Here is a 22898-nt window from a genome sequence, read left to right as displayed (position 1 = left end):
CACAGGGCAGCCCCTGGCCGAGCGTGTATCGGCCGCAGCAACTCCAGCAGCAGCAGCACCGCGTAAACGATCGCATCGTCGATACGACCAACACCCGGGCACCACGCGGGGACATGTTAACTAGGGCGACACACTTGTCCGACAGAGCGCGGAAGCGTGGCGGGGAGGTGCTGGGGGCAGCGTCCAGATATGTGGGCATCTAGGGTGTCTGCGTCCTGCTAGTGTGAGAAAAATCGAGATTTGGACCAATCGCAGCCATCATAGCGCTCTAGTTTCCCATAATAGCAGAAGACATAAGACACCCACGTATCTGATCTGAAAGCAGCTGGGGAAGGGGGGAGGGCGGGCGGACGGCCCGGGCATCGGCTGGAATAATACTCAGGTACTCACAGCTTGCTGAGGCCGGCGGGCAGGTTCGACGGCACCAAGGTGAAGGCCGCCCCCTTGCACACGAGCTCCTTGCGGTCCGACGAGCATTGGCAGAGTTCCGGCCGGGGCCTGGGTCCTGGTGGGGGCGGCGTCGGCGGCGTGGACGGCGTCGCTTCCGGGGGCGGCGGTCCCTCGGAGGCCTCGGTCGACCCCGCTGACGCCTCGAGGGCGAGGGACGCCGCCACCGCCGCCTCCGGCGTGGCGGACGGCGGCGTGGCGGTGCCGAGCCAGTCGGCGGGCAGGCATTCCCCGCGCGGCGCCGTGGCCGTCGAGCTGCTGGAGGACGCGGGCGCGCCCGTGGACGGTGGTGGCGCGGGCGCGCCCGTGGACGCTGGCGGCGCGGGCGGCGCGGGCGGGCCGGTGGACGTGGAGGGCAGGGCCGTCACGCGCGTGACCAGACTGACGACGACGACCCAAGCCCACCACGCCGCGCCTCGCCCGAGCTTCATGTCGCGGGCGTGCGCCTGGAGCGGCTGCTACCTCGCCAAGCCTTTCCTACGCCGGCGCGTCGGCATAGCAGCACGGCCGCTGCGCCCCGGCGGTCGTCGTCGAACAGGGTGTCTTCTTCGACAGCAGGGCCGGTGGTGGTGGTGGTGTTGTCTAAAGCGCCGCGCGCGAAATGGGCCCCAATGTTCTGATCTGGTTCAGAGAGCGCGGCTCCAAATCCTTACACTCCTGCACCGCAACGGCAGTCTGGTGTCCTTCCGCTCCGAAAAGGAAAAAAACTCGTCTGGTGGGATCGGCGCGGCAGCGGCTCGGAGTCACTAAAGTAGTGCAGGTCGCCTGGAAGAACACGGAGACCGCCCTATGTGACGTACATGTCGGTGTGACACACACCCGGTCGCACGTACTCTCACACACACGCACACACACACACACTCGCACTCGGTTCTCGCGTTGCGTTGGATTGCCCGGCGCGATCGCTTGTTGTTGCATAAGGCATTGCCAAGGGTGCCGTACCGTCCGCGTCGCCGCCGCGCCGCCGCGCTGCCCGAGCCGAGCAGCCGGGCCGGAACTCCAGGCACACTGCTCGCCTCGCGCGGCGCTGCGCCCGCTGCGCACGTAGGTGAAATCACATTCGGCGTCCTCCTAAGGCGACCGCCACGCCAAGGGTTTCGAGAGGCCCGCCGAACTTAGTTGCGTGACAGTCCTCCGCAATCAATCGTGCAGCGCTGCTACGGCTGCCCTAAGAGCATTCCGTGTCCGCTGTCAGCCTGCAAGCCGCGGGATTCTTTGTTGCAGGGTAAACAATAAATTGGAGTGAAAACCCACACTCCGGCAAAGCACCTCGAGAACAGCCTCGGCCTACAGACGTTTGTATCGCACAGAGCAAAAATAATCGCGAGGAAACGATTTCACCCGGCAATGCAACGGTCAGCTGTGCTGTGCGCGAACAGCGCAGCGACTCGCGGACCGGGTCCAGGCCGGGAAGGGGTCAGCGACGGACGGAAAGGCCCTCCTGACGCACATGCGGGCGGGGAGGGCAGGGGCGGGGGGTCGACGGGACACGCGAACGAGTTGAACGCGGAGGGGTTAGCGGGCGCAAAGCATAACACTACGACGGCAGCAGGGCAGGCAGCAGCGGGCGCTGCCCGGGGAGGAATGAGGTTGACGTAGTCCGCACTGGAGCCCCTGGAGTCGGGCCGGGAGTCGGGCCGGAGCCGAGCCGGGCCGTTACGCGCGGGACTGGAGCAATGCAGGTCGGGCTCCGCAGGCTCCGGCCTGCCTCAGGTGGTATCGCGAGCCACGCGCGCGGGGAGGGGGGCGAGGCAGGGGCGGCCGGGCCGCACCATCTGGAGGAGGAGGATGATGGAACGATGAGAAGGGTCGGCGCGGCCCAGATGTCACTTCGATTCACGTCTCACGTCGACCGCGTCGCAGCGTCATGGTACAGGCCACGTAACGTCACCTTGACATCATCTCTAACCAATCAGCACGCACGCACGCACACACACACACGCACACGCACGCACGCTGGTGAAGGGGTAGGGACGCACGCTCGTTCACTGTGGTACATATACGGGACCACCTTGCCACATTGACAAGGACTGCGACGGCGCGACCGGACGCAGAATTGGGTCCAGCGAGGGCCGGAAACGCATTCGACAAGAGGAGGCGTGGGCATTCCCCGGACACGGGGGTAGGGTGGACATGAGCCCGTGAGAGACTTGTGCGCCGACGGGAGTGGCTCCGGGCCCGGCCACGGTGCTCGGGCTCGTGTCGGATGCCAGTCGTGATCATATACGGGGCTGAAGCCCCATGGGCTCATGTCCTCTACCCGGACGGGAATGTGGTGGTCGCGACACACAAGTCATTCACACCCACACGCAAGACACTCTGCTGGATTCCTCTTCAGTAGCAGCAACAACAACAACAACAATGACACCCACCGGCAGTGTCCCGACCTAACCTAGTCACTGGAACCGCTTGCACGGGGGTGCGGGGCGCAGGGGCCCGGTGCACTCGCGGAGGCAGCGAGAGCGCGGCGCGGAGGCGCGGCGGAGCGGCGCGAGGATCGGCGGCGCTGAACCCGCCCCCTTTCGACCAGACCGCCGGCTAGCGGAGCCAACGAACTTGTGATGGCTTTGCGGGAGCGGGAGCTGAGCGCGCGGCGCGCCGACGGGACGGACCGAGCCGAGCCGGGGGGACCAGGGGGCCGAACGGTTCCGAACCGGGCCACGTCGGGCGAGGCGCGCGGTTCAAGTTGGGCGGCTGGGGGGGATTGGCGCATGGAGGGCGACAGACATAACAGCGAGAAAAAAATCGTGGGGAAAAGCACCAATTAACTGGGTCAGAAAGGGAATAAGAAACAAGAATACCACATTTCTTGGAAAGTGCTCCTTGAAAAAATGTATTTCAAAACCACAGTGTTCATAGGCTACACCTATCTTGAGAAAGCCCCTATTGATCCTACAACTGATAAATGCTATCATTCAGATATAATACTCCAGCACAACGCTTCCCGATGAAATTATTTAAGTTCATTTCCCATTGTAAAGGGAACTAAGGAATGGCAGTATAGAGATTCATTTCGTTTTAAATGTAACACCGTTTGCTATGTCTTATAAAAGTGCTATAAAGAACGACATCTGTAAAATAAATCTTACTTAAAATCAAACAATAAAATAGATGAAAATATCACTAAAAACACACTTATTTGGACGGTATTTTAGTTTTTAAAAAAGTCTCATGGTTTAAGTTTTTTCTCCACACTCAGAGAAGATCAGATCATGTTTATAAATTTACAGTAAGACCCACAATTTTGATAAGTGGATTTTACTGTACTTCGTCAATTAAATACATGTTCGTTTGTTTTTTCTTCTGTTGCTGTCAAGCACTTAAAAATACTGGCATTTCTATTTCTATAACCCTAAATCAGTCTCAACCTGGTCTCATGAGTATGGCCAAAAATATGAGCTCAAAAGTATTTCAAATTTCAATCATGTCATTGAAAACTAACTACTGTATGACTGACACATTAGTGCATTAACATAAGGTAATCTATTTAAAGATGATGCACTATTGTCTTACATCTAACCACATAAACTCAATACATACAACTCAGGAAGTTCATATTCTGCTGAAGAATCCATCACAGAAAAAATGAATGTAATACTCTTTCTAATCCAACTCAATTGAGATAATCTGACAAGATAAAAGGCAACTAAAATTTCTAGAAATACCAACATAAAAATTTACTGGAATTACGCATTGTTGCGTAGCAGTAAAATTTGCCGGTATACAAAAAAAAACTTGTATACAGTAATACTATATTAACATAAGTACAGTGCGATTTCATGAATTTGAACACATTGGATAGTATTGATTTTTGGGGCTGTTTTTTACAACGTGCTGTAACCTTGTCACACCATGGCCATTGTAATGGTTAACATAATTGCTAGCAGAACATAAGTGATAAACTAAAATCCATGACAAAGTCAAACAGGATATTAAAAAAACACATTGTGTTAAGTTGCATTGTTGAATAAGCCACAGGCCCCGTATAACAGGAGTGACAGAAATGCATAAACAAAGGAAACCTACTACCTCTGTCTGATTGTTTCTAGCTCAGATAGGTATTGCTCATACTGAAACCCTGGCACAACATTCCAGTCGAGATGAGTCTGTAAAGAAAATAAAGAGTTTTAGTGGAAGACATTACAGAAAAACGAGATGCAAAATTAGTGGTTTACAGCACATTTTCTAGAAAAAGAAATCTGTACACAATGGAATACAGAAAATGGTGCGTACTGTGGTGGGTATGCAGTAAACACTAAATACTTGCACACAATTGTTTCAAGAGTTTTGCTTACCTCACTGTTGTTAATAAGTTCACATAGACTAGCGGAAATTTCAGAAAAATCTGGTCTTTCATCCAAATCCAGCTGCCAGCATTGCAACATTAGCTGGTATAGTTCATCAGACACGTGACTCAAATGAGGTGGACGCAGACCTCTCATAACACGAGCAGCTACTTCTGCAGTAGGAACATTGCTGTATAAAGTTCCCCCTGCAACAGTTCAGATCAAGATCAAGTTCAAAAAGAGACGAGGACAATCCATTAATAATACTACCGCCACAACTATTAGAGAAAACAAATTTTAAAACAAATTCTGCAGTTTTTTTCGTACCTAAAGCTGCCATTTCCCACATAAGACATCCCATGGCCCAAACATCGCTTTTCACTGTGAAATGTTGACTTCGGAAAATTTCGCGCGCAGTCCACCGTGTGAAGTCAGATACCTGAAGAGTACACAGTGGTTTAACAAAATTGAACAGATTTCTGTCATGGTCTATGAGCTTATATCTACACAACATACCACTTGAGATCTGTTGCACTTTGCAATTCCAAAATTTGTGATTTTAGGGACCATTCCATCTGCCATGAGGATGCTACAAGCTGCAAGCTGTTTGTGAATAACTTTGTTGTTGGCTAAATGAGCCATTCCTTGTGCTATGCCAATGGCTATCTGTAAAAACGCTTGTTGAGGAAGTGAACACACAGAGGATAGATCTCTGTCATACCCTGGACGTTCCAATGTCCTGCTTTCCAACAAAATATCCTTAAGAGTGGCTGGGTGGTATTCAAGGACAACATACAACATCTCTGGACTCTCACAGGTTCCAACTAGACGAATAATATTAGAATGATTTCCAGTGGCACAATTAATTAAGAGAGCAAGTTCTTGCAACATGCTACGCTTGGTGGCTGCCGAGAGCATTCCATCTATAACAATAAAAAAGAAGAAAAGACATTAAAAACAATGGCACAGTCCACTGCAAGCACTGTAACTGCACAAAAATTAAAAACTGGAACTTATAAGTCAGTGACTAACCCTCAATACAGTGGATTGCAGTAGGTATTGGATAGCCATTTTGGAGAACTGTCCCCTTCATAAAAGTACCAAACTCTCCCCTTCCTAGGATGTTATTTGATTGGATATCCAAAAAGTTGCGAGGTATGTCCCACAAAATTTTCTTTAATCGATCATAATGGTCAGTTCTGTTTTCTTCCTCATCTTCTTCAGCCAAATAACCATAATTTTCCTGAACCAAAGACAATGAATATTCAAAATTATATTTACTTGTTAAAGATTAGAAAACTAAAAATCACAAAGAGCTACATACCACTTCAATCATAGGTCCTTGCAGACACATTTCCTGTGGATCCTCCATCCTAGATGCACCTTGCCTTTGAGGGGCAAAGTGTCTTGCAGCAAAGTATGCAATGACAACAAGAACCAATAAAACACTGCAAACAACTATTGCAGCAATGAGACCACTTTCAAGCCCCTCTTCTTTAGGTTCAGGCATGATTATTTTTACACTCTTCTCTGAGTGCAAAGATGAGTATGAAATACAGGTGTGATTCTCATCAGAACTCACCACACCCAAGGCAATTTGTATGTCATTTTCATTGCACCGAGCATCATCAAAATGCAATCTAACATTGTCATAATCTCCATATCGGTGACCATCTCCTACAGTGAAGTTCTGAGTCCATGCCTAGAAGATGGATAACAGAGATAGTAAAATTAAGTTTAAAAATGGGGAAATTTTAATAATTTTCTTTACCTTTGGTCCTAAACTGGCAGCAATGTAATATGGGAGCCCTTTCTTTTCAGCATTGTAATATGAATCGAGGAGGTCAGGTTCAAAGTCAGCTATTCCACAGATGACAACAACTCTGTAGCCTGTAACCGGGCCATTTTCTGACATCCCCTCAGTAAACTTAATTAGAATTTGTCCTTCAGATACCAGCTTTTGAATAATTTCTGGTTCATTTGGAATATCCGGGTCTAAAATATCAAATAATTTTAAGTCAATAAAGCACAATAGGGAGATATTATTTAATGGTTATTGTACAATCCTTACCTCCTACGTGTGTTCCTACAAAGAGCTGAGCTGGAACACCCTCTCCATTATCAGATTCAGCTTGCACTTTAACACGGTACTCAGACCCCGGATGTAAGTCAAGGACATCAGCACTATTGACAGTAGCTGAATAGGTCCAAGACATTACAGGGGACAACTGAAGGCGACTGTAGGTCTTCAATAGTTCTGCAGTGACAGTGTAGGAATGGAGTGGCCCGTTAGGAGCAGCAGGCGGTAACCAGGAGACACGGAATCCATGTTGAGATATGTTGAAAACCTCTAGGAGAGTAGGTGGGCCCGGAGCTGAATAAGTTTACAAAACACAAAAACAAAAATAGTCATACAGAAGTAGCTCTTTTGAAGCAACTTTATTGCAAGTATAAACATACCTTTCTGGCCGGTATCATAAACAGTACTAGCATATTCCCCACCACATATCTGAGTTGTGTTCGCCCGACAAGGTTTATTGCACTGACTCTCTTCTGCTATTCCAAGAGATCCATAATTACTGCTGCAGCTACAATTCAGACCATTATGAAGCGCAGCATATCTGAAAGTGGATAAGAGAAGTAAGTGAAAGAACAGATACACAAAGTAAACGCTGAACTGACAAATTCCAAACTGATGAAAAACAAAGCCTGACAGAATGTTCCAGGACCAAGGACTAGTAATAACCATGACTGAAACTATACCTGTAGAAGTTGGTTGAGCATGCTGAAACACAGGTATTTACACTATCACCTGCATTACTATTCAATGGGTGGAAAGATGTATTAGCTTCTTGAGCTATAGTTCCTGATTTGAAACAGCCTACAAGGATGTCTGCAGACTCCTGAGATGTATGTGGTATTTCTGAACATACTAAAATCACCACAAGAACGAGACAAACGGCCCTTGGAGTCATATTGATTAACTCTAGGTACTTAACCGAGAGTACTCAAGATTTACTTAAATTACATGACTGTAGTCAATGAATCATCAGGGTGTGGTGTACCGCTGCTAACCTTTCACATCATCGCGGCTCTGTCACCACAACAAACCAAAGGTAGCGTAGTATGAGAAATTGCGCCACAGTGCAGGTTGGCGGCAAGTTCAAAATTACGTAGTACTGTTTTTGCATACTTTTCTCGAGGATATACGGACATACTTACCCGGAAGTCAGAACAGCACAAAGCATTATTTAGGGGTAGTTTGAGAAGTCAAGTTCAAAATATTCGGCTGGACCCCTAAGTTCGTATATTGAGGTGGGTTGCTTATCTAGTTTGGACAAGCACTTGTCTAGAAACGTCACTTTTAGACATCCAACTTATCCAACTAGATACGTACTATGTACTGGTATTTGTCAAGGCTATATGCCAAGCTGAGTGTTCTCTCAATCAAAACCTTTACAGTTTTTTTTAAAACTGTTTTTACAGAGAGTATCAAAGAAAACAAGGAGTAAACAATAACAAGATCAATTTTATTTCATAATTGTATTTAATCCTTTACAGAAATTTGTACAAAGGTCAGAACAGGGGGTTGATTCAATGACACTGCAGAAAGATTAATTATGTATTAAACCATACAAGTTACCTACACGAGATGATAGCTCAGAAAAATTTTCACTTGCTCAGTTTTGTTTTTGAAATAGTTGTTCTGCAAAAGGAAAATAATGATTTTACTAACAAAAGTGAAAAAACCAAATTCATATTTAAGAAAAAGTACTGGTCAGTAGAATAACTCAAAAATCCCATAAATAAAATTAATAATAATTTTTAAAAAGTAACTTACGTTTGATGCTTGCCACCACTAAGAACTATAAAAGGAGACTGGGTCTCTTTCTGTTTGGCCTGGAGCATGTTGAGAGTGCCCAGAGGGGTATCAGTGGAGCTCATTTGTTTCATCAACTATAAAGGAAAATGTAAGATATAGAGTTATAAATAATTTGTCAGTAAAAATGAGAGAAACACAGTTGGCATGGGTAATACATAACTTAATAGAATAAAAAAATACTTACAGCATCTTGCTCCATTTTCTTCATCCTCTTCTCAACCTTATTCTTTCCTGGTCCCTTACCATGGAATTTGTGAGAAAGATACCTGAAAATAGATAGATATATTCAGTACTTCAATACCAACCAAAACAGAAAACTTCAATGTACATTTGTGATTGCAAAAGGTGCAAATGCTTACCGGAATGCCTCTTTGGCATTTAATACATGGCCTTCATCATCAATGTAGTCCAGTTTGACATTAGGTTTATAACCGTCTTTATCTTTGAACTCTGAAGTTGGACCGGCATATCTTTCACGCCTTCCAAACTTGTCATCCTCCCTGTGAAGCAATTATTGTAGAATAAATGAATTCTTTCAATTAAATTTCACTAATTATTAGATGTTTAAGAGGCAGATCAGAATTTACTTACACATGAGCCTTGTCATCGATTGAATAATTTTGTGCTTGTAAGTGAGCAAATCTAGACGCTGAAGGTCTCTTCAGAATTTCTTTCTCCAAATAACCTTTACTGACCGCAAGTCTCAGTGCACCTGCCATTCCACCACCCAGATCCGGTTCAGGATCCAAAATGGGTGTTTCTGTTGTTTCTACTTCAGCAGGCTGCTCATCTATGGGACATAAGAAAGTAAAAAGTCACAGTAAGAGTAAGTTGATTATGAATGCACGGAAGAATGTAAATAGGATCAAATAATCTTGGTGAAAGAATATTTAATGAGATACTTGCCTCCTTCAACTTCATTCCAAGCACCCCGTATTCCAACATCCTCTTCCTGCCTACGGCGTTGCTCCTCTATCATTTCTCGCTCAAAATCCTGAAAGAAAATAAAAACATTAAGGAGAAACTGAGGTAATTTCTTTAAAGAATTTAAATTTGATTGACAAGAAGAAAACGACTTACAAGTAACTCTTCAGCATCCTCATCTCTGTTTCCAGCCAGACCATAAGTAGGAATATCTCCCAGAGTACGGCAAAATTCAGCAGTAGAGTTGAGTACAATAGAACCACCAGGTCCAGTTTCTCCAAATGCAGGCTCATACTCTTCACTAACTATCATTTTCACAACCTGAAAAACGAGGGCAAAATAATGTTAAAACTAAGCTGGATGAGACAACAAGTACTTTCTTGCTGCCTACTTACCTTGTCTCCACTTGCTGCTTCCTCCGCAGCTTCCATTTGTTTTAACTTTCTTGCTTTCTTTAAAGCAAGCTCCAAAGCTAAATCTTCATCTGCCTCAATCTTTACAGTGCCCAAGTCAGAGGGTAAAGCTACAAAACACAACACATCATATTTAATTTAGAGAGCAAACATATACAATTATACCTTTGGTAGCGAGAATCACTTACCTGGGAAATCATCAACATCCATAGGTTCTTCTTTAATGATATCATCTGGTTCACTGATACGAGGAGGAGGAGGTGCTTTCATATCATCGTCATCATCTACAATACGTGATCTCATTCGCCTTGACCCCATATCTTTGGTAGAATTTTCTTCCTTGACTGAGGCTTCCAAATCGTCAGCTTTCAAAATTCCTTTTTTGCGAACTTTCTTCACCTACACAAGAAGATGAAGAGGATTAAGAGTAGAAGAAGTAACTTACATAGATGGATAGATAGATGTAGATAGATAGATAGATGTTTGATACAGTACCTTCTTAAGCTTCTTGAATTTTGTAGAAATTTCTTCTTCATTATAGTACTCTGAAGCAAGTTTAGGAGCTGGCATTGCTAATGTCTCCAATTTCTTTTTCATTAGTTTGTTCTTAATGGTAAGGGCTTCTTGTTTTCTTTGAGCGATTGCAGCTGGTGAGTCATCCACACCTGCAAAATGGAAAATAAATTAGAACCTTTCCCATAATTTTTTATAGAGCTGTACTTAGTTTTATGATACTCATACATCTTTAATATGTGGCCAATAGTTACTCTTATATACTGACCTAGAGTGAAACTCTTTTTCTTTGCTCCATCAATTTCCTCATCATACTTAGACAAGACTTTCACTTCAGGTTCATTAAGTGTATCCATATCCTCCTCATCTTCATATGCATTGTAACCAGGTTTTTGTTTTCTCCTGTCAATATTCTGTAAAAGTTAGATAGAAATAAGTTAAAAAACTAAAAGGTAAAAAACAAATCAAATATTCATACTAAAACTATATTGATTATATGAAATTGGGATGTTAAAAATTAATATGGTACATTGAAATATTTTTCATACCTTTTTGTGGTGCTCATCATCTACCATGTTAACGTTCACCAGTACATCTCCCTCTTCCTCTAGGACCCCCTGATCCTTCAAGGTTAAAACAACTTGTTTTCCTTCACCAAAGCTTCCCTGAAATTATAACATAGAACAACCAAGTTAGAAAACACATTGAGACAAAGATTAGAATAAGAATGATCTTTTACTTTGGAAATAATCATACATACCAAGTCATGTTCTACACGAAGGCCACGCAGATCTTTGGCCCCGTAAACATTACGCCTCTCAGTTTTAATTTCTTCAGCAACAAGTTCCCCAATGCCAAATTCTGCATCCATTTCTTCAAGCATCTTGGCCTGAAGAAAAAAAAAAAGAAACGTTAATGCATAACTTAACAAAGATAAAGCTATACACAAAAGATGATACTGACTCTTTTTTCAGCTTGCTGCTTTTCATTGACAATTTTGCGGTTCTTTTCGGCCCATGCAGCAGCACTATCTTCTTCATCACTGCTTGATTCACCCAATCTTTTAACTCTCGCCAATTTCTGTTCCAGGGCTCGTTTTGCCTTTCTTTCAGCTAATTTTTCTTTAATTTTATCTGCCTTCACCTTCTTAGCAAGATTCTCTGTAATGTAAAATTTAAAAAGGTCAAGGGTGAAGATTTAAGCAATTGAAAAAGCACATAAATATTTTAAGAAATTAGTACCTGCAGGTTTGTGAACAAATTCTCCAAGATCATCGTTAATAACATCCAAACCAGCCTCAGCCGCAGCCCTCTCTGTTGAATTTTTGTAATCATTGTCAGCTTTAACTTCTACTGATGTGGGTTTATCATCAACCTGAAGAGGCTTCAGTCCTAATTTGGCTCGTATTCTGTTTGTCTCTTCAATTGACAGTGAATCACCAGCTCCTGAACTGGACTTGTCAGACGAGGTATTTGATATCGCTGGAGGAGGAGGAGGGGGTGGTGTGGCCTGTCGAGATATCTTTGGTGGTGGTGGCACCACAATGCAGTCATCATCTGTTCAAAACAAAGAAAATGCAATAATGTTTGAGAATGATACATATAGACAAACTTTATCAAGCAAAATATGTATACAAGAATAATTATAGAGTAAGTTGCCTTAGGGAACCCATACTTTTTATCGATCAAAAAATTTAGAGGGGCCTCAAAGCATGTAACAGTTAGCATTAATTAACTGATACTCTACCTTGGCCATACTGGCACTGCCACCCTTATGAGCGATTCTGAAAAATTGATAAAATAGCAGCTAGTAAATTAACATACAGAATTTAAGTATGAACTTTACATTACACAGCACTTCGCAAGAATTGAAACAAGGAAAGATAACAGTAATTAATTCACCATGGGCAAAATTTATTATACAATGGGAGAATTTTTGATGTGCTGTCAAATCAAGCAAACGACACAAAACGAAATTCAGCCAATTTAGTTTTGTAGGTTAGGTAGATTTTAGCCTGTTGTTTTCCCGGACAGAGACAACGAAGGGTACCCCATGTTACAAAGAAACGGAGAAAAAACTTACCGGAACTTATGTATGTTGGACTTTCTTCTCTAGAACGTTTCTGTTCTTTCCTATCCTTGTGATGCCTCTTGTGGTGACGATGTTTAGATCTATCTCTCTCCCTTTCCCTTTCCTTTTCCCGTTCCCGTTCCCTTTCTTTCTCAACGGATCTTGAACGACTCCTGCTGCGATGTTTCCTTTTCTCCTTCTTGTGTTTATGACCCATGACTGATTATCACAATTGAATTACTATCAGGACAAAATGCAAAATTTGCTGAAGTTGAAAAGACGACGACAGCGTTGCGTTTGTTGCTGCTGGCTGCAACTACTCCATTGAATCTGCGAATAACGTATGAGCCGTTTATGAGCAGCAGCCATATTTTACTTCTTGACTGCGAATAGTGTTGGGTGCGGGGGAAGTGCGATTCCAAAATTAATTTCGTCTTTTCGTGGGTGTCCCCCATGTAGCGACAACACATTTAAACGCGCAGAAAACGTAACACTCCTAATGCACGCAGTGCGCAGTGAATGCGAATGAAATGCGTTTAGTGAGTGTTACCTTTCATGTGCATTTCAAAAACGGCGTAAAGTGAGGGACTCTTGTTCATTTGGTGTTCCAGGTAGGACACCAGCACATTTTAGAGCGCAAAAAGAGCGCAGTTTGTCTTCAAAAAGCGGTAATTTAGTGACGAATAGGTGCTGGGCTGCCAGGTGTTTCAGCCATGACCCGGGCGATGGCTTCTCAACTTAACAGATGATATGCATGCAGGGCACACCAGCACTTTGTGCGCACGAGTTTTGGAATTTGGGGTTGAAAGGGATGGCCCACTTTGGGAAATGGAACAAAGTCACACTTTTTATTTTTATTTTCTAACTAGACAGCAACAATAACAGATACAAAATACGTATTCGAATGAATGACTATAGGAGGCATAACTTATCAACTTTGGTGGGAGGAGCACTTCCCAAACTCATCACCATATGATAGTTTTTTGGGTAGTGTGAAAGAGTCTGATGACTGGAACACAATTCACAATAAGACAGGATGAGAAAGGAAGGACTTATGTTGACTTGATGTCACTGTGCAATAAACCCAATTCTCATGAATCAAATCAACAATGCTGAGATGCAGTTACAGTTAAAAAATATTTGTAAGATCCAAATTAAATTTTTCTTTAAAGTAGCAAAACTTTTAAGCTTTTAAAATCTGCACACAAAACTCTTTAAGGAAATTACTGATGTTTTACCCTTCACCAATTTATGCCTTTAGTGGTGCTGGTGGCTAAGATGATCATGGTTTCACTAAACAGAACAACTATTCTGCATGGTACACCACTCTATAACATCAACCAAAAGTGGGTACAACTCTTAGGGTAGTGACTCAAATAATGTCAAAGATGACAAAGGTGCTCAGCGGATTTTAAGCCAAAATATGTAGCAGCCCCCAAAACTATTCCCCAAAATTGGCAAACTTGTAATTATGAAACTACACAAAACAGCAGGAATCCTCAAAATTAATTCCACGTGAATCCATAGAACAGGGATTTTCTTGTAATCAATTGTGAGGTGTCTATACATTGGGAGAATAATAAAGAAACTATGTTTATTTTACAAGCCTGACATTACCAAAAAAAAAAAAAAAAAACGAAAAAAAATGGTTATGTATTTTACTAAGGCTTACTGCTCTCTGATGATTCTACCTCCTGAAACATTACAGACAGTGGCATTACTATTAAGGTAAGAAATCGCACTAAGCACATTGGTAAGTGACATATATAATTAGTCAAAAACTTACATCAGTTTTTCCAAGAAGTTGCATGAGATCTGCTCTAGTCAGTGTTTTGTACTCCAAAAGTGCCCCTGCTATTTTATGCAAATCAGTAATATGGTTTAATAGGACATTTTTGGCACGTTCCTTGGATTCCTTTAAACAGTTAAAAAAAACAGTTAGACCGAGCAGTACCCTGTTAAACAATGACTGCTAAGCAGTACTTACAGTAAGAAGTTTGTCAATATCAGTGTCAATTTTATCCTGGGCTCCTCCACTAAGCGATTCTGAGTCATGAATAGCTCGGTTAATTACTCCCATGCCATACTTTCTTACCATAGTTGAAGCTATTTCGGTAGCGTTCTGAAATAAGATAGGTTTACAGAAAATTTTTTAATTCATTTCTCACTGAATATTAATGATGGGAATATTCAATCAAAGTAAATTCCAAAATTACCTCCAAATCTGATGCGCAGCCTGTTGAAACCTCGTCAGATCCATAAATTAACTCTTCTGCTACTTGACCTCCAAAGCACTTATCAAGCTGTGCTTTGAATTCAGCTTTGGTGGGGAGAAGCTCATCACCTCTAATAGACGCAGTCTGTGTGAAAGTAATAATTAAAGTTAGCACCCAAACATGTCAAAGAAGAACGCAAAAAAAAACTACACACGGCTGTAAAAGTAATTTCAGCAAGTATGTATGTAAAGCAAGGTACTTACATGTCCTAATGAAGACCCTCGAGCTTCAATTGTCACCTTGTGGATGGGGCTACATCCAGGAGTAAGCAGTGACACTAGTGTATGACCAGCCTCATGGTAGGCTACTCTCCTTGTCTCTTTCATTGAATCACTAATGTCTCCTGATCCCCATGAAACACCTGTCGGTACAAGAAATATAAGTAGTTGCTAAACGGACAACGGACATCATGTATCTTTTCAAAATTCAATGAGAACCAGAGATAGTTACCAAGAACAAGTCTATCAAAAGCATTAGTTATGTGTTGCATATTTACATATTCTGAGTTTTCAGTAGCAGCTATTATAGCAGCCTGAAAGTAAAAATTAACATAAGTAAAAACAAACTTGCAAACTTACAGCCAAACAGAAAAAAGCTCAGCCTACAAACCCAATTTAGTAAATTTTCAAGATTTGCTCCATTCCAGCCAGCAGTCAGTTTGACAATTAGTTCAATATCAATGTTTCTGCAAGCAATTTTCTGCAAATAATACTGAATAATGTCACGGCGGTCACGCGTTCGAGGATAGGGCACCTATGGATAAGATAAAATTTAGTACTTCTGCAAGAAATAAAATAAGAAATATGAAGGAAGCTGTTTTGAGAGTTGTACCTGAATGGACATATCAAAACGTCCTGGTCTAACAAGAGCCTTGTCCAATTCTGAGGCTCTATTGGTGGCAGCAAGTACTACCACACCCTCATTTGCCTGAAAGCTAAAGAATAAAGTTCACTTTAGAATTCGTTCCCTTGACGGTTGTCAAAATAAATAGAGCTAGGTGCATACCCATCCATTTCTGATAAAAGTTGGTTGATTGACTGATTTGCATAAGGGTGAACGGATGATTTAGTCCTTTTAGCTCCAACAGAATCAATTTCATCCAAAAAGATAACACAGGGAGCATTTGCTTTAGCAATACCTGGTTGTAAAATTTATTAGATATTAGAAGTGGCTACAATACTAAAATGTGTGCGTCTTAGATTCTTTCCATGTTACATACGGAAAAGGTTGCGGATCCGCCGAGCACCTTCTCCAACCAGGATTTCGTCAAACTCTGATCCAGAAGCATAGAAAAATGGAACTCGAGCTTCTCCAGCAACTGCTCTGGCAAGTAATGTTTTCCCAACTCCTGGTTCTCCAACAAGAAGAACACCTACACAAACAGAATTTCAGCAATCCACTCCAAAAATTGCACAGAGATATGATTAAAACTATTACAGACCTTTCGGTAATCTTGCCCCAAGAGCTGCATACTTTTTGGGATTCTTCAGGAAATTCACAACTGTTTCAAGTTCTTTCTTGACCTCCTCACTCTGAAACAGGTGCATTAAACAAAAGATGATTGTAAAAAACTGAAGGAAATGTAAAACTGACTTCAATAATTTGAAAAATGAAACTCTTACTTACCCCTCGCACATCTGCAAAGGTTACATCAATTTCTTCTGGAGACACTATTTTAATTTGCTCCCTGAAGGGAAAATTTTTAAGGAACAGTCGGGCTACTAACAAACAAGAGAGAAAATGTTATTAGGATCATATGAGGAGGCTTTTCTCTAAATAGCAACAAATACCACATTTAGTACCTGAGACAAAAGTGCTCAAAAGAACTAAACCAATTATCCAGTACCCTCGGTTTCTTTTTCGCTGCTCTGCTGATTCACCAGCTTTGAAACCACCCTCGTAGATCTTCATCCATGCAGAAGTAACAGCTTCAACTAAAATAAAGAATCAATAAAAATTAAAATCTCTAAGAAGTACAATTTTTATTTTATTTTTTTATTTTACAGGGATTCTATATTGCTGAGTAAATACCTGTTTTGGTATCAGCAAATTTGTCCATATTTGGTTTAATGGCAATTTCTGGCTTAGAAGGTCGAAACAAATTTGCAATTTGACTGAAAACACCACTGTTTCTTTCCTTTTCTCTGTTGGCAATTCGTTCTGTTTTGAACCCTCTTTTCTGACAGGCTATTGGAAAAATTGTACATTAGAAAAAAACAAAGAATGGACAATAAACTAGGCCACTTTTCTGGAACATACCAAGACTACTTGACTGAAGTAAAGCTGGGTGAAGATTCCTAGATGACATTATATAAGTTGTGGTATGTGGACTAGAGGATGGACCTCTTTGAAAGCCATTTCGTTTATTTTCTTCAAAAGTATTTGCAGAAATAAAAGAAATTTCCCAAGGAGCTTGATACTTCTTCTTCAGCCTTAGAGGCTGGATCGGAGAAAGCAACTGTACGGCCAGCTTAAATTCCTCTCCATTTGAAGTATTTTTGATAGGGTGAAATTTCTTACTGGCAGATTTATTTTGTTTATAAATCTTGGGAAGATACATAATCATTTTACCGCTACAGTTTCTAGCACTCTGTAAAAAAACATGATGTGGGGGATCAGAAGATAATAATGGCATGAATAATAATTATTACAAAGGAACTTATAGATCGTCACCTCTTCCAAGCTTTGTTTGCATAATATGTCAGGAGAATCAACATTATGGGTACACATAGTTCTTAAGCTGTTGACCATTTCTGTAGTACTTGCAGAGAGACTGTTTGAAAGTTGGTAAAGGTGGTACACCACCAGCTGTAAAAATAAATGTTATGTTACATTAAGACAACAATGGAAGTATGCGTATGCGCTATAAATTTTCTAGAAAGTTAACTCTTTCCCTGCTGGTATTGAAAGAGATAAAATAATTTTAAATAACAAGATCTGAAAAAAGTATCACAAAAAACAGACGTTGATAAAATTCAGAAACAGAGATAACAATGTAATTACAATTTTAATAGGCTGTCCTCCAATGTAAGTGTTACATCACCCTCAGCCCTCAAGCTGGGTTTTGAAGGCAAGATGGGTATTATATAAGAAATACATCTACGCATTGAGAGATGTAGAATGAATCAAAACAATTCAATACATCTCAAACTACCGAGAGGACCGTCAAATCGGGTATTTAATACAATATCAGATTTCTACAGCTGAAGTAATGACATAGCTTTAAGGTTAAGTAGCCGCTGGAACACGTTAAAAACATTTACCTGCGGATTAGATTGCAACGACATCATTGTCAGTGGTCTTGATCTATCAAGCGATGAAATTAAGAGGAGCTAGGAGCAATGTTTAACTATTTCGTATTTACAAAAACACCCAAATAAAGTAAATATTGTGGTAAACTAGTCGGTATCGAAGTTCTTGTCTTCTTGTGATCACTGTTCGCAGACAAGTACAGGAACGCCAACCTTCTTTCCGAGCCTCGCACGGATGTGACATCAGGCAGGTCACGGCGGCAGCGAGCTCAACCCGAATTTACCGGAATGAGCCGAAGTGCAAAGCCCGCCAAGCCAAAAAGCATTCAACCGCGTTGTTATTTTTCTTGACCAGTGTCTGGCTGTCCGGTGCAGCCGTAGTAAAAATGCATCCTGCTCGCACTAGATAAACAAAGGTGAGATATCATATTCATCAAGGGGTGTAAAACCCGTTGTAGGGGCGTGAAAGTGCATACGACATTTTCCGTTTTTTCCAAAATATTTACTGTATGATCAAACCGATCACATTTCGGGATGTCCTACCATCGCATTCCTCCCCCAAAAATTCAGCAAATGAAGCAAGTGAAAAAGTAAATAATAGAAATGCAATAAATTTATGCCATATGTTTTAACAGGCTGCAGCTGAGGCTGCTGCTCGCTTCCAGTTCCGTTCAAAGTGTTGAAGCCGCCGTCTTCACACAGCTGCTTGGCGGGTTGGCCTACCCAACCACCCAGCGCGTAGCATGCGCTAAAGCATATATGATCATTGCCTGCTGGTGAGCATTCCTGTTTGTAGCTATGCACTTCACAGCTGTAGCTAGTATAGCTACTACAGCTACATCTGATACGGCCGCAGGCAGCTTCATCCGAACCGAAGACTATAAGTCCACTCGTCACAGCCCATGCTCACACCCCTCCTCTCCTCACCCAAACAAAAACAATGCAAAGTGGAAGTACGCTCGTACACCATGGTCGCGTTGGCGACTTCTGTAATCGCCCGGGGACAGCCGCTTCGAGCCACAGTGGCCAGAACATACTCCCGTACCTGGTGTTGGCCTATCCAATGGATATAAGTTGGGTATCAAGATGAGCGGAGTCGTGTTATGTTCAGAGGCCCCACGGAGTTAGAATGTATTCTAACCATGTATTCTTACTCCGTGGAGGCTCTCTTACCTTAATGGGAATTCGCTGATACGGACCTTCAAAATCTCTAATGAGACGTATAGCAGCACCAGCGGCCAAAACCGCCGGATGTCGTCTAGGCTCCAGGTCTGGGGCCAAATTCGAAATCGTCGTGACCGCTATAGAGGTCACACCGGAATCAACGCCATTGATAGTGTGGCCTCCCCGTGATCTCATTCCCGCGGAGGATGTGCTGGCGCTCGCCCCCCTGCGACTGGGATGCTTTCTTGTGGGTGCCCGGAAGTAGCCCTCCATGGGGTGCACTTCGGCGGAGGAGGTGGCGGTGGCAGGACTCACCACCATTTCGCCTGTGACCTCCTGTTACGTCACGCCAGTGCGAACCTGTTCAAGAGATTCCTGTTTCATTTTCGGAAATGTTGACAGTTTACCCGGGACGTTTGGCAACGCGGCCTCCATGGCGGCTCGTCGTTTGTCGCTATTCCTCTCAAAAGGGTGCAGGCAGCAATCATATACTAATATTGAGTCGCACTGTCTCTCTAGGCCTTTGGTGGCAGGCCGCCTCCCCGCCCCCCTGCCCCAGACCTCTCTGCAGCCGTCTTCCTTTTGTTGTCCCTGTGCAGGCCTGGCCGGGCCTCTCGCTGTCCACCACCCGGGCGACCCGGGCCGAGCAAGGCGGGGGCGGGGGTGGGGGCGGGCCAGACGTGGGAATCGTGCAGAATAGCCAGCCTACGTGGGGGAAGGGGGGGGGAGGAGGTAAACCAACGGGACGGGCGGCACTTATCCTAATTCGCCCTTTGAAACTAAAGCAAAGCAAACTCCCCCCTCCCCTTCTCCGCATCCGCACCGAGGACAATTTTTATGGCCCTGCGCACGTCAGAGCAGAGCGGCAACTTTGCAAAGAGTTCATCTTCAACGTGTCTCTCTCTCTCTATCTCCTTCTCTGTCCCTCGTGATTTTCCTTTCTTTCCTCACACAAACTCTCCATTCCCAGATGCCCCCCCCCCCCCTCGAGCGCATAGGGAACAGCATCGTAGCAGTGCCTTGCAAGCAAGTGCACACACACACACACACACACACACACACGCACACAGCTTGCACTTGTCTACATCAACTCACATTTGAGATGTTTGCCGCTGTGTCACGAAGGGTTTAGCCGAGGGGGAAAACGGTCCCGGCTGTAGTCATTGTCCTTTAGCCCCCAACTCAGCCGTCGACAGAGAACACACCGGGCGTATCCCTCGTTTGCACGCTCCGGAGTGTCTCCGGGAATGCCTACTCGCTCGGGCCGCAGGGGCCACACGGTGCCTTACGGTCGGAGGGGGGTAGGCAAACGCACGCACACCGGGCTCGCGCAAAAAGGAACATGTGCGGCACGTCGGCCTTCAAAGTGGCGACCAGGACCAGGGCTGCTGCTGCTGCTGACGCGGACGGGTAACAGGACTTTAACCGGGAGGTTCTCCCGGGGGGGAGAGACTCACCCTCCGGCGCGCGGGGCAGAACAGAACCGAACCGTGTGCCGCGAGCCGCCGCAGCGCCGTACATACTCCGATTCCTATGATTTATCTCTTTCGCAACAATGCGCTGTAAATACCGACCGCGTCCAATAAATAATACGTAAGTGCGGTAAGAGTTGGACCAGAGACGAGCGCGAGGTGTTAACCTACTTCTGCCGTGAGCAGTAGCGCGCGCGGGGCGGGGCGGGGCGGGGCGCCGCCGTACGTAGCTCGTCTGTATGCGCCCGCCCCTTTGTCGGCCGGGCCCCGCGGCAGCGCGGGACGCGACGCACCGCGGCGGACGTTGACGGCGGCGTATACTACATGTTGTCGAACGGAAGGAACGCGCAGCCTCCCGCCGTCTATGCGCTCGGGTGCCGCTACAGCCCGGTCCTGCCGGGGGGCGAATCTTCCTGCTATTTCCTGCGAATCCCTTGAGCCCCCAAGCCTCTTCCCCCCGCGGTCAGTGGTGCCGGTACGTATATACTTTTCTTACTCCCCGCCCCCCTCTCTCCGACCCCCTCTCCCTCCGGACTACCATTCTAATTATACGATGTACCCGGTGATCCAGAGCCAGATCGAGACAGACGGCTGAGTGAAGTTTTCTGCTGTGCGCCGGCTGCATGGGCGCTGCCACTGTGCGTGTTTTTTTAAAGTATTTTTTTCCGTACCTGCCTAGGCAATTCTAAAATAATTCCAGCTTTCAATAGTTATATTTGTGGTCTTGTGTCTGCTCTACTTATACAGCTAGTTTTTCACAGTTGATTTTGGAAGTAGAATAAAAAAAATAGACACGTGATATGTCTCTGAAATACTGTAGAAGCCAAGAGTGTTCAACAATGGTTGTCACACGCTGGCCATGTAACAGGTGGCTGATTCACGCCGCGCACTTTCGTGGTTATACTGTACCGTATTCACGCGTGCGGGCGGGTTGCCTACTCACACGGGGCTATAAGGAGCCGTGGGCAGCTAGCATAGGCAAACCCGCCCGCACTCGTGCATGCGGTACAGTATAACTACGAAAGTGCGCGGCGTGAATCAGCCACCTGGTATGTACGGGTAAGCCAACTGCCAACTCCGCCAACTCACTTTTTCGCAGCAGTTTTTATCGAACGTCGTTTTTGTTCTAGATCTTCGATGCATCGATGAATTAGGGAAAAATATGTGGAAATCACCGGAAGTCACGCAACATGCAGAATGGATACCGCGGAGTACGTACCAAGGAGTCGCGAATGTCCGTCCCTCCATTCTCCGCGCGCAGAGTGTACAACGCATATTGCTTTCGTCAGTCAGAACGGCTGAATGGAAACAGGTACCCATAAAAATTTTGATGTCTTTGTTATCACCATATTGTGATAAAAGTCGCGAAAAGGCGGTGTGTGATTATCTCGACTTCTTATCTCGTGAAATGTGTCACTTCCTCTCAACACCTTGTTATTATAATAGGCGGAAGATGACTCTTTGCTGTATTCCATTTTATTCCGTTCCTTGGGGTTCCTTGCATTACCCCTCTCCCTTACCCTCCTCTCTCTCTCTCTCGCTCTCTCTCCAATCCCTCTCTCGCTCCCTCCTCCCCTTTCCCGATGAGGTGCAGCAGGCTAAGGAATGCCGGACTGGCCTGCAGGACTCCTCTTCGCCCCACCACGCCCCGCCACGCCCCGCCACGCCGGTTGTACTCATCGCCCCGTGAATAGTGAATTCATTCCACGATACCCGATCCCGGCCAATCCGGATAGTATTGGATCCAATCGCAACTCTCGCAGCGAGAGCGTGAACTCGGGAGCGCTAGCTGCTTGTGTGTGTGTGTGCAGCCCTAGAGGTGGCCGTGGCGCACGCAGTAATGGAAGGATTAGCTGAAGAAGCGAACGGGTTAGCTGAATTCGTGACGGGTAATAACATTAGCCACCGCTAGCCAAACCAGCTGGGAGATCAAGTGTGTTAGGTCTTTCAGATGAGTTCAGCTACATTTTCCCAAACTTGGTCTAGAGTAGAGGAAACGGTGACAAAGTTAGTAGTTTTGTGTAGTAGACCTACTGTAGACCCAGCTATGAACCCATTAGCCCATTAGCTCTCTCAGCTAATCTTATGCTAACTTGGAGGCGCCTGCCGCTGTGTCACGAAGGGTTTAGCCGAGGGGGAAAACGGTCCCGGCTGTAGTCATTGTCCTTTAGCCCCCAACTCAGCCGTCGACAGAGAACA

General features: G+C 44.6%; 4 protein-coding genes across 5 annotated transcripts in view; all 4 read right to left on the bottom strand.

Annotated features, from left to right (window-relative positions):
* LOC113214795 (leucine-rich repeat-containing G-protein coupled receptor 5) overlaps nt 1-3002 on the bottom strand; it is a 140132-nt gene extending 137130 nt beyond the window's left edge. Inside the window, exons 1-2 of the mRNA XM_052266996.1 lie at nt 2820-3002; nt 391-1212 (exon numbers count right to left, since the gene is read on the bottom strand). Coding sequence (XP_052122956.1) covers nt 391-878 — 488 coding nt within the window. The 5' untranslated portion in view covers nt 879-1212; nt 2820-3002. The remainder of the gene's footprint in view (nt 1-390; nt 1213-2819) is intronic.
* Nucleotides 3003-3252: 250 nt separating this feature from the next.
* On the bottom strand, nt 3253-7848 carry LOC113208982 (putative inactive tyrosine-protein kinase Wsck). The gene is made up of 10 exons (XM_026426282.2): nt 7497-7848; nt 7194-7354; nt 6805-7107; nt 6505-6728; nt 6058-6435; nt 5766-5976; nt 5250-5656; nt 5061-5172; nt 4743-4939; nt 3253-4553 (listed from the first exon to the last, which is right to left on the bottom strand). The coding sequence occupies exons 1-10, from the start codon at nt 7706-7708 to the stop codon at nt 4473-4475; spliced, it is 2286 nt and encodes a 761-aa protein (XP_026282067.1). The 5' UTR covers nt 7709-7848; the 3' UTR covers nt 3253-4472.
* A 394-nt stretch (nt 7849-8242) lies between these two features.
* On the bottom strand, nt 8243-12867 carry LOC113208985 (U4/U6.U5 tri-snRNP-associated protein 1). The gene is made up of 16 exons (XM_026426287.2): nt 12549-12867; nt 11708-12022; nt 11430-11626; nt 11227-11355; nt 11015-11131; nt 10735-10879; nt 10449-10618; nt 10142-10352; nt 9936-10063; nt 9697-9861; nt 9523-9610; nt 9208-9406; nt 8976-9116; nt 8801-8882; nt 8575-8690; nt 8243-8439 (listed from the first exon to the last, which is right to left on the bottom strand). Exons 1-16 carry the CDS (start codon nt 12751-12753, stop codon nt 8406-8408), a joined length of 2442 nt encoding a protein of 813 aa, XP_026282072.1. The 5' UTR covers nt 12754-12867; the 3' UTR covers nt 8243-8405.
* A 508-nt stretch (nt 12868-13375) lies between these two features.
* Nucleotides 13376-18275, bottom strand: LOC113208984 (ATP-dependent zinc metalloprotease YME1 homolog). 2 transcript variants are annotated; one of them, XM_026426284.2, is made up of 17 exons: nt 18076-18275; nt 17486-17620; nt 17072-17402; nt 16844-16999; nt 16615-16746; nt 16439-16533; nt 16254-16344; nt 16032-16184; nt 15818-15950; nt 15644-15746; nt 15422-15565; nt 15263-15344; nt 15016-15173; nt 14753-14896; nt 14524-14658; nt 14323-14451; nt 13376-14230 (listed from the first exon to the last, which is right to left on the bottom strand). In XM_026426284.2, the coding sequence occupies exons 1-17, from the start codon at nt 18100-18102 to the stop codon at nt 14198-14200; spliced, it is 2181 nt and encodes a 726-aa protein (XP_026282069.1). In that variant the 5' UTR covers nt 18103-18275; the 3' UTR covers nt 13376-14197. The 2 variants fall into 2 exon arrangements, with proteins under 2 accessions (XP_026282069.1, XP_026282071.1); XM_026426286.2 differs by having other exon boundaries at nt 16439-16530.
* Nucleotides 18276-22898: the final 4623 nt, after the last annotated feature.

This window comes from Frankliniella occidentalis, unplaced genomic scaffold (assembly GCF_000697945.3).
Source record: "Frankliniella occidentalis isolate FOCC.00 unplaced genomic scaffold, Focc_3.1 Scaffold45, whole genome shotgun sequence".
NCBI classification, from domain to species: domain Eukaryota; kingdom Metazoa; phylum Arthropoda; class Insecta; order Thysanoptera; family Thripidae; genus Frankliniella; species Frankliniella occidentalis.
The sequence above is the reverse complement of the archived record's forward strand: the minus strand, read 5'-3'. Positions and strand labels throughout refer to the sequence as shown.

Bases quoted from the DNA above. Each gene is read 5' to 3' on its own strand.
- LOC113208982 (XM_026426282.2), bottom strand. From the start codon at position 7,708: ATGACTCCAAGGGCCGTTTGTCTCGTTCTTGTGGTGATTTTAGTATGT. The intron at 5,657-5,765 runs GTTAGTCACTGA...TTATTGTTATAG, and splicing joins TGCAATCCACTGTATTGAGG to ATGGAATGCTCTCGGCAGCC. The intron at 4,554-4,742 runs GTAAGCAAAACT...TTTTCTTTACAG, and splicing joins AACTTATTAACAACAGTGAG to ACTCATCTCGACTGGAATGT.
- LOC113208985 (XM_026426287.2), bottom strand. From the start codon at position 12,753: ATGGGTCATAAACACAAGAAGGAGAAAAGGAAACATCGCAGCAGGAGT. The intron at 11,132-11,226 runs GTATGTATGATT...TTATAATTTCAG, and splicing joins TTCGTGTAGAACATGACTTG to GGAAGCTTTGGTGAAGGAAA. The intron at 10,064-10,141 runs GTAAGTGATTCT...TGTGTTTTGTAG, and splicing joins GGATGTTGATGATTTCCCAG to CTTTACCCTCTGACTTGGGC.
- LOC113208984 (XM_026426284.2), bottom strand. From the start codon at position 18,102: ATGATGTCGTTGCAATCTAATCCGCAG. The intron at 15,951-16,031 runs GTATGTAACATG...TTTTACAACCAG, and splicing joins GCGGATCCGCAACCTTTTCC to GTATTGCTAAAGCAAATGCT. The intron at 15,566-15,643 runs GTACAACTCTCA...TCTTATCCATAG, and splicing joins GTTTTGATATGTCCATTCAG to GTGCCCTATCCTCGAACGCG.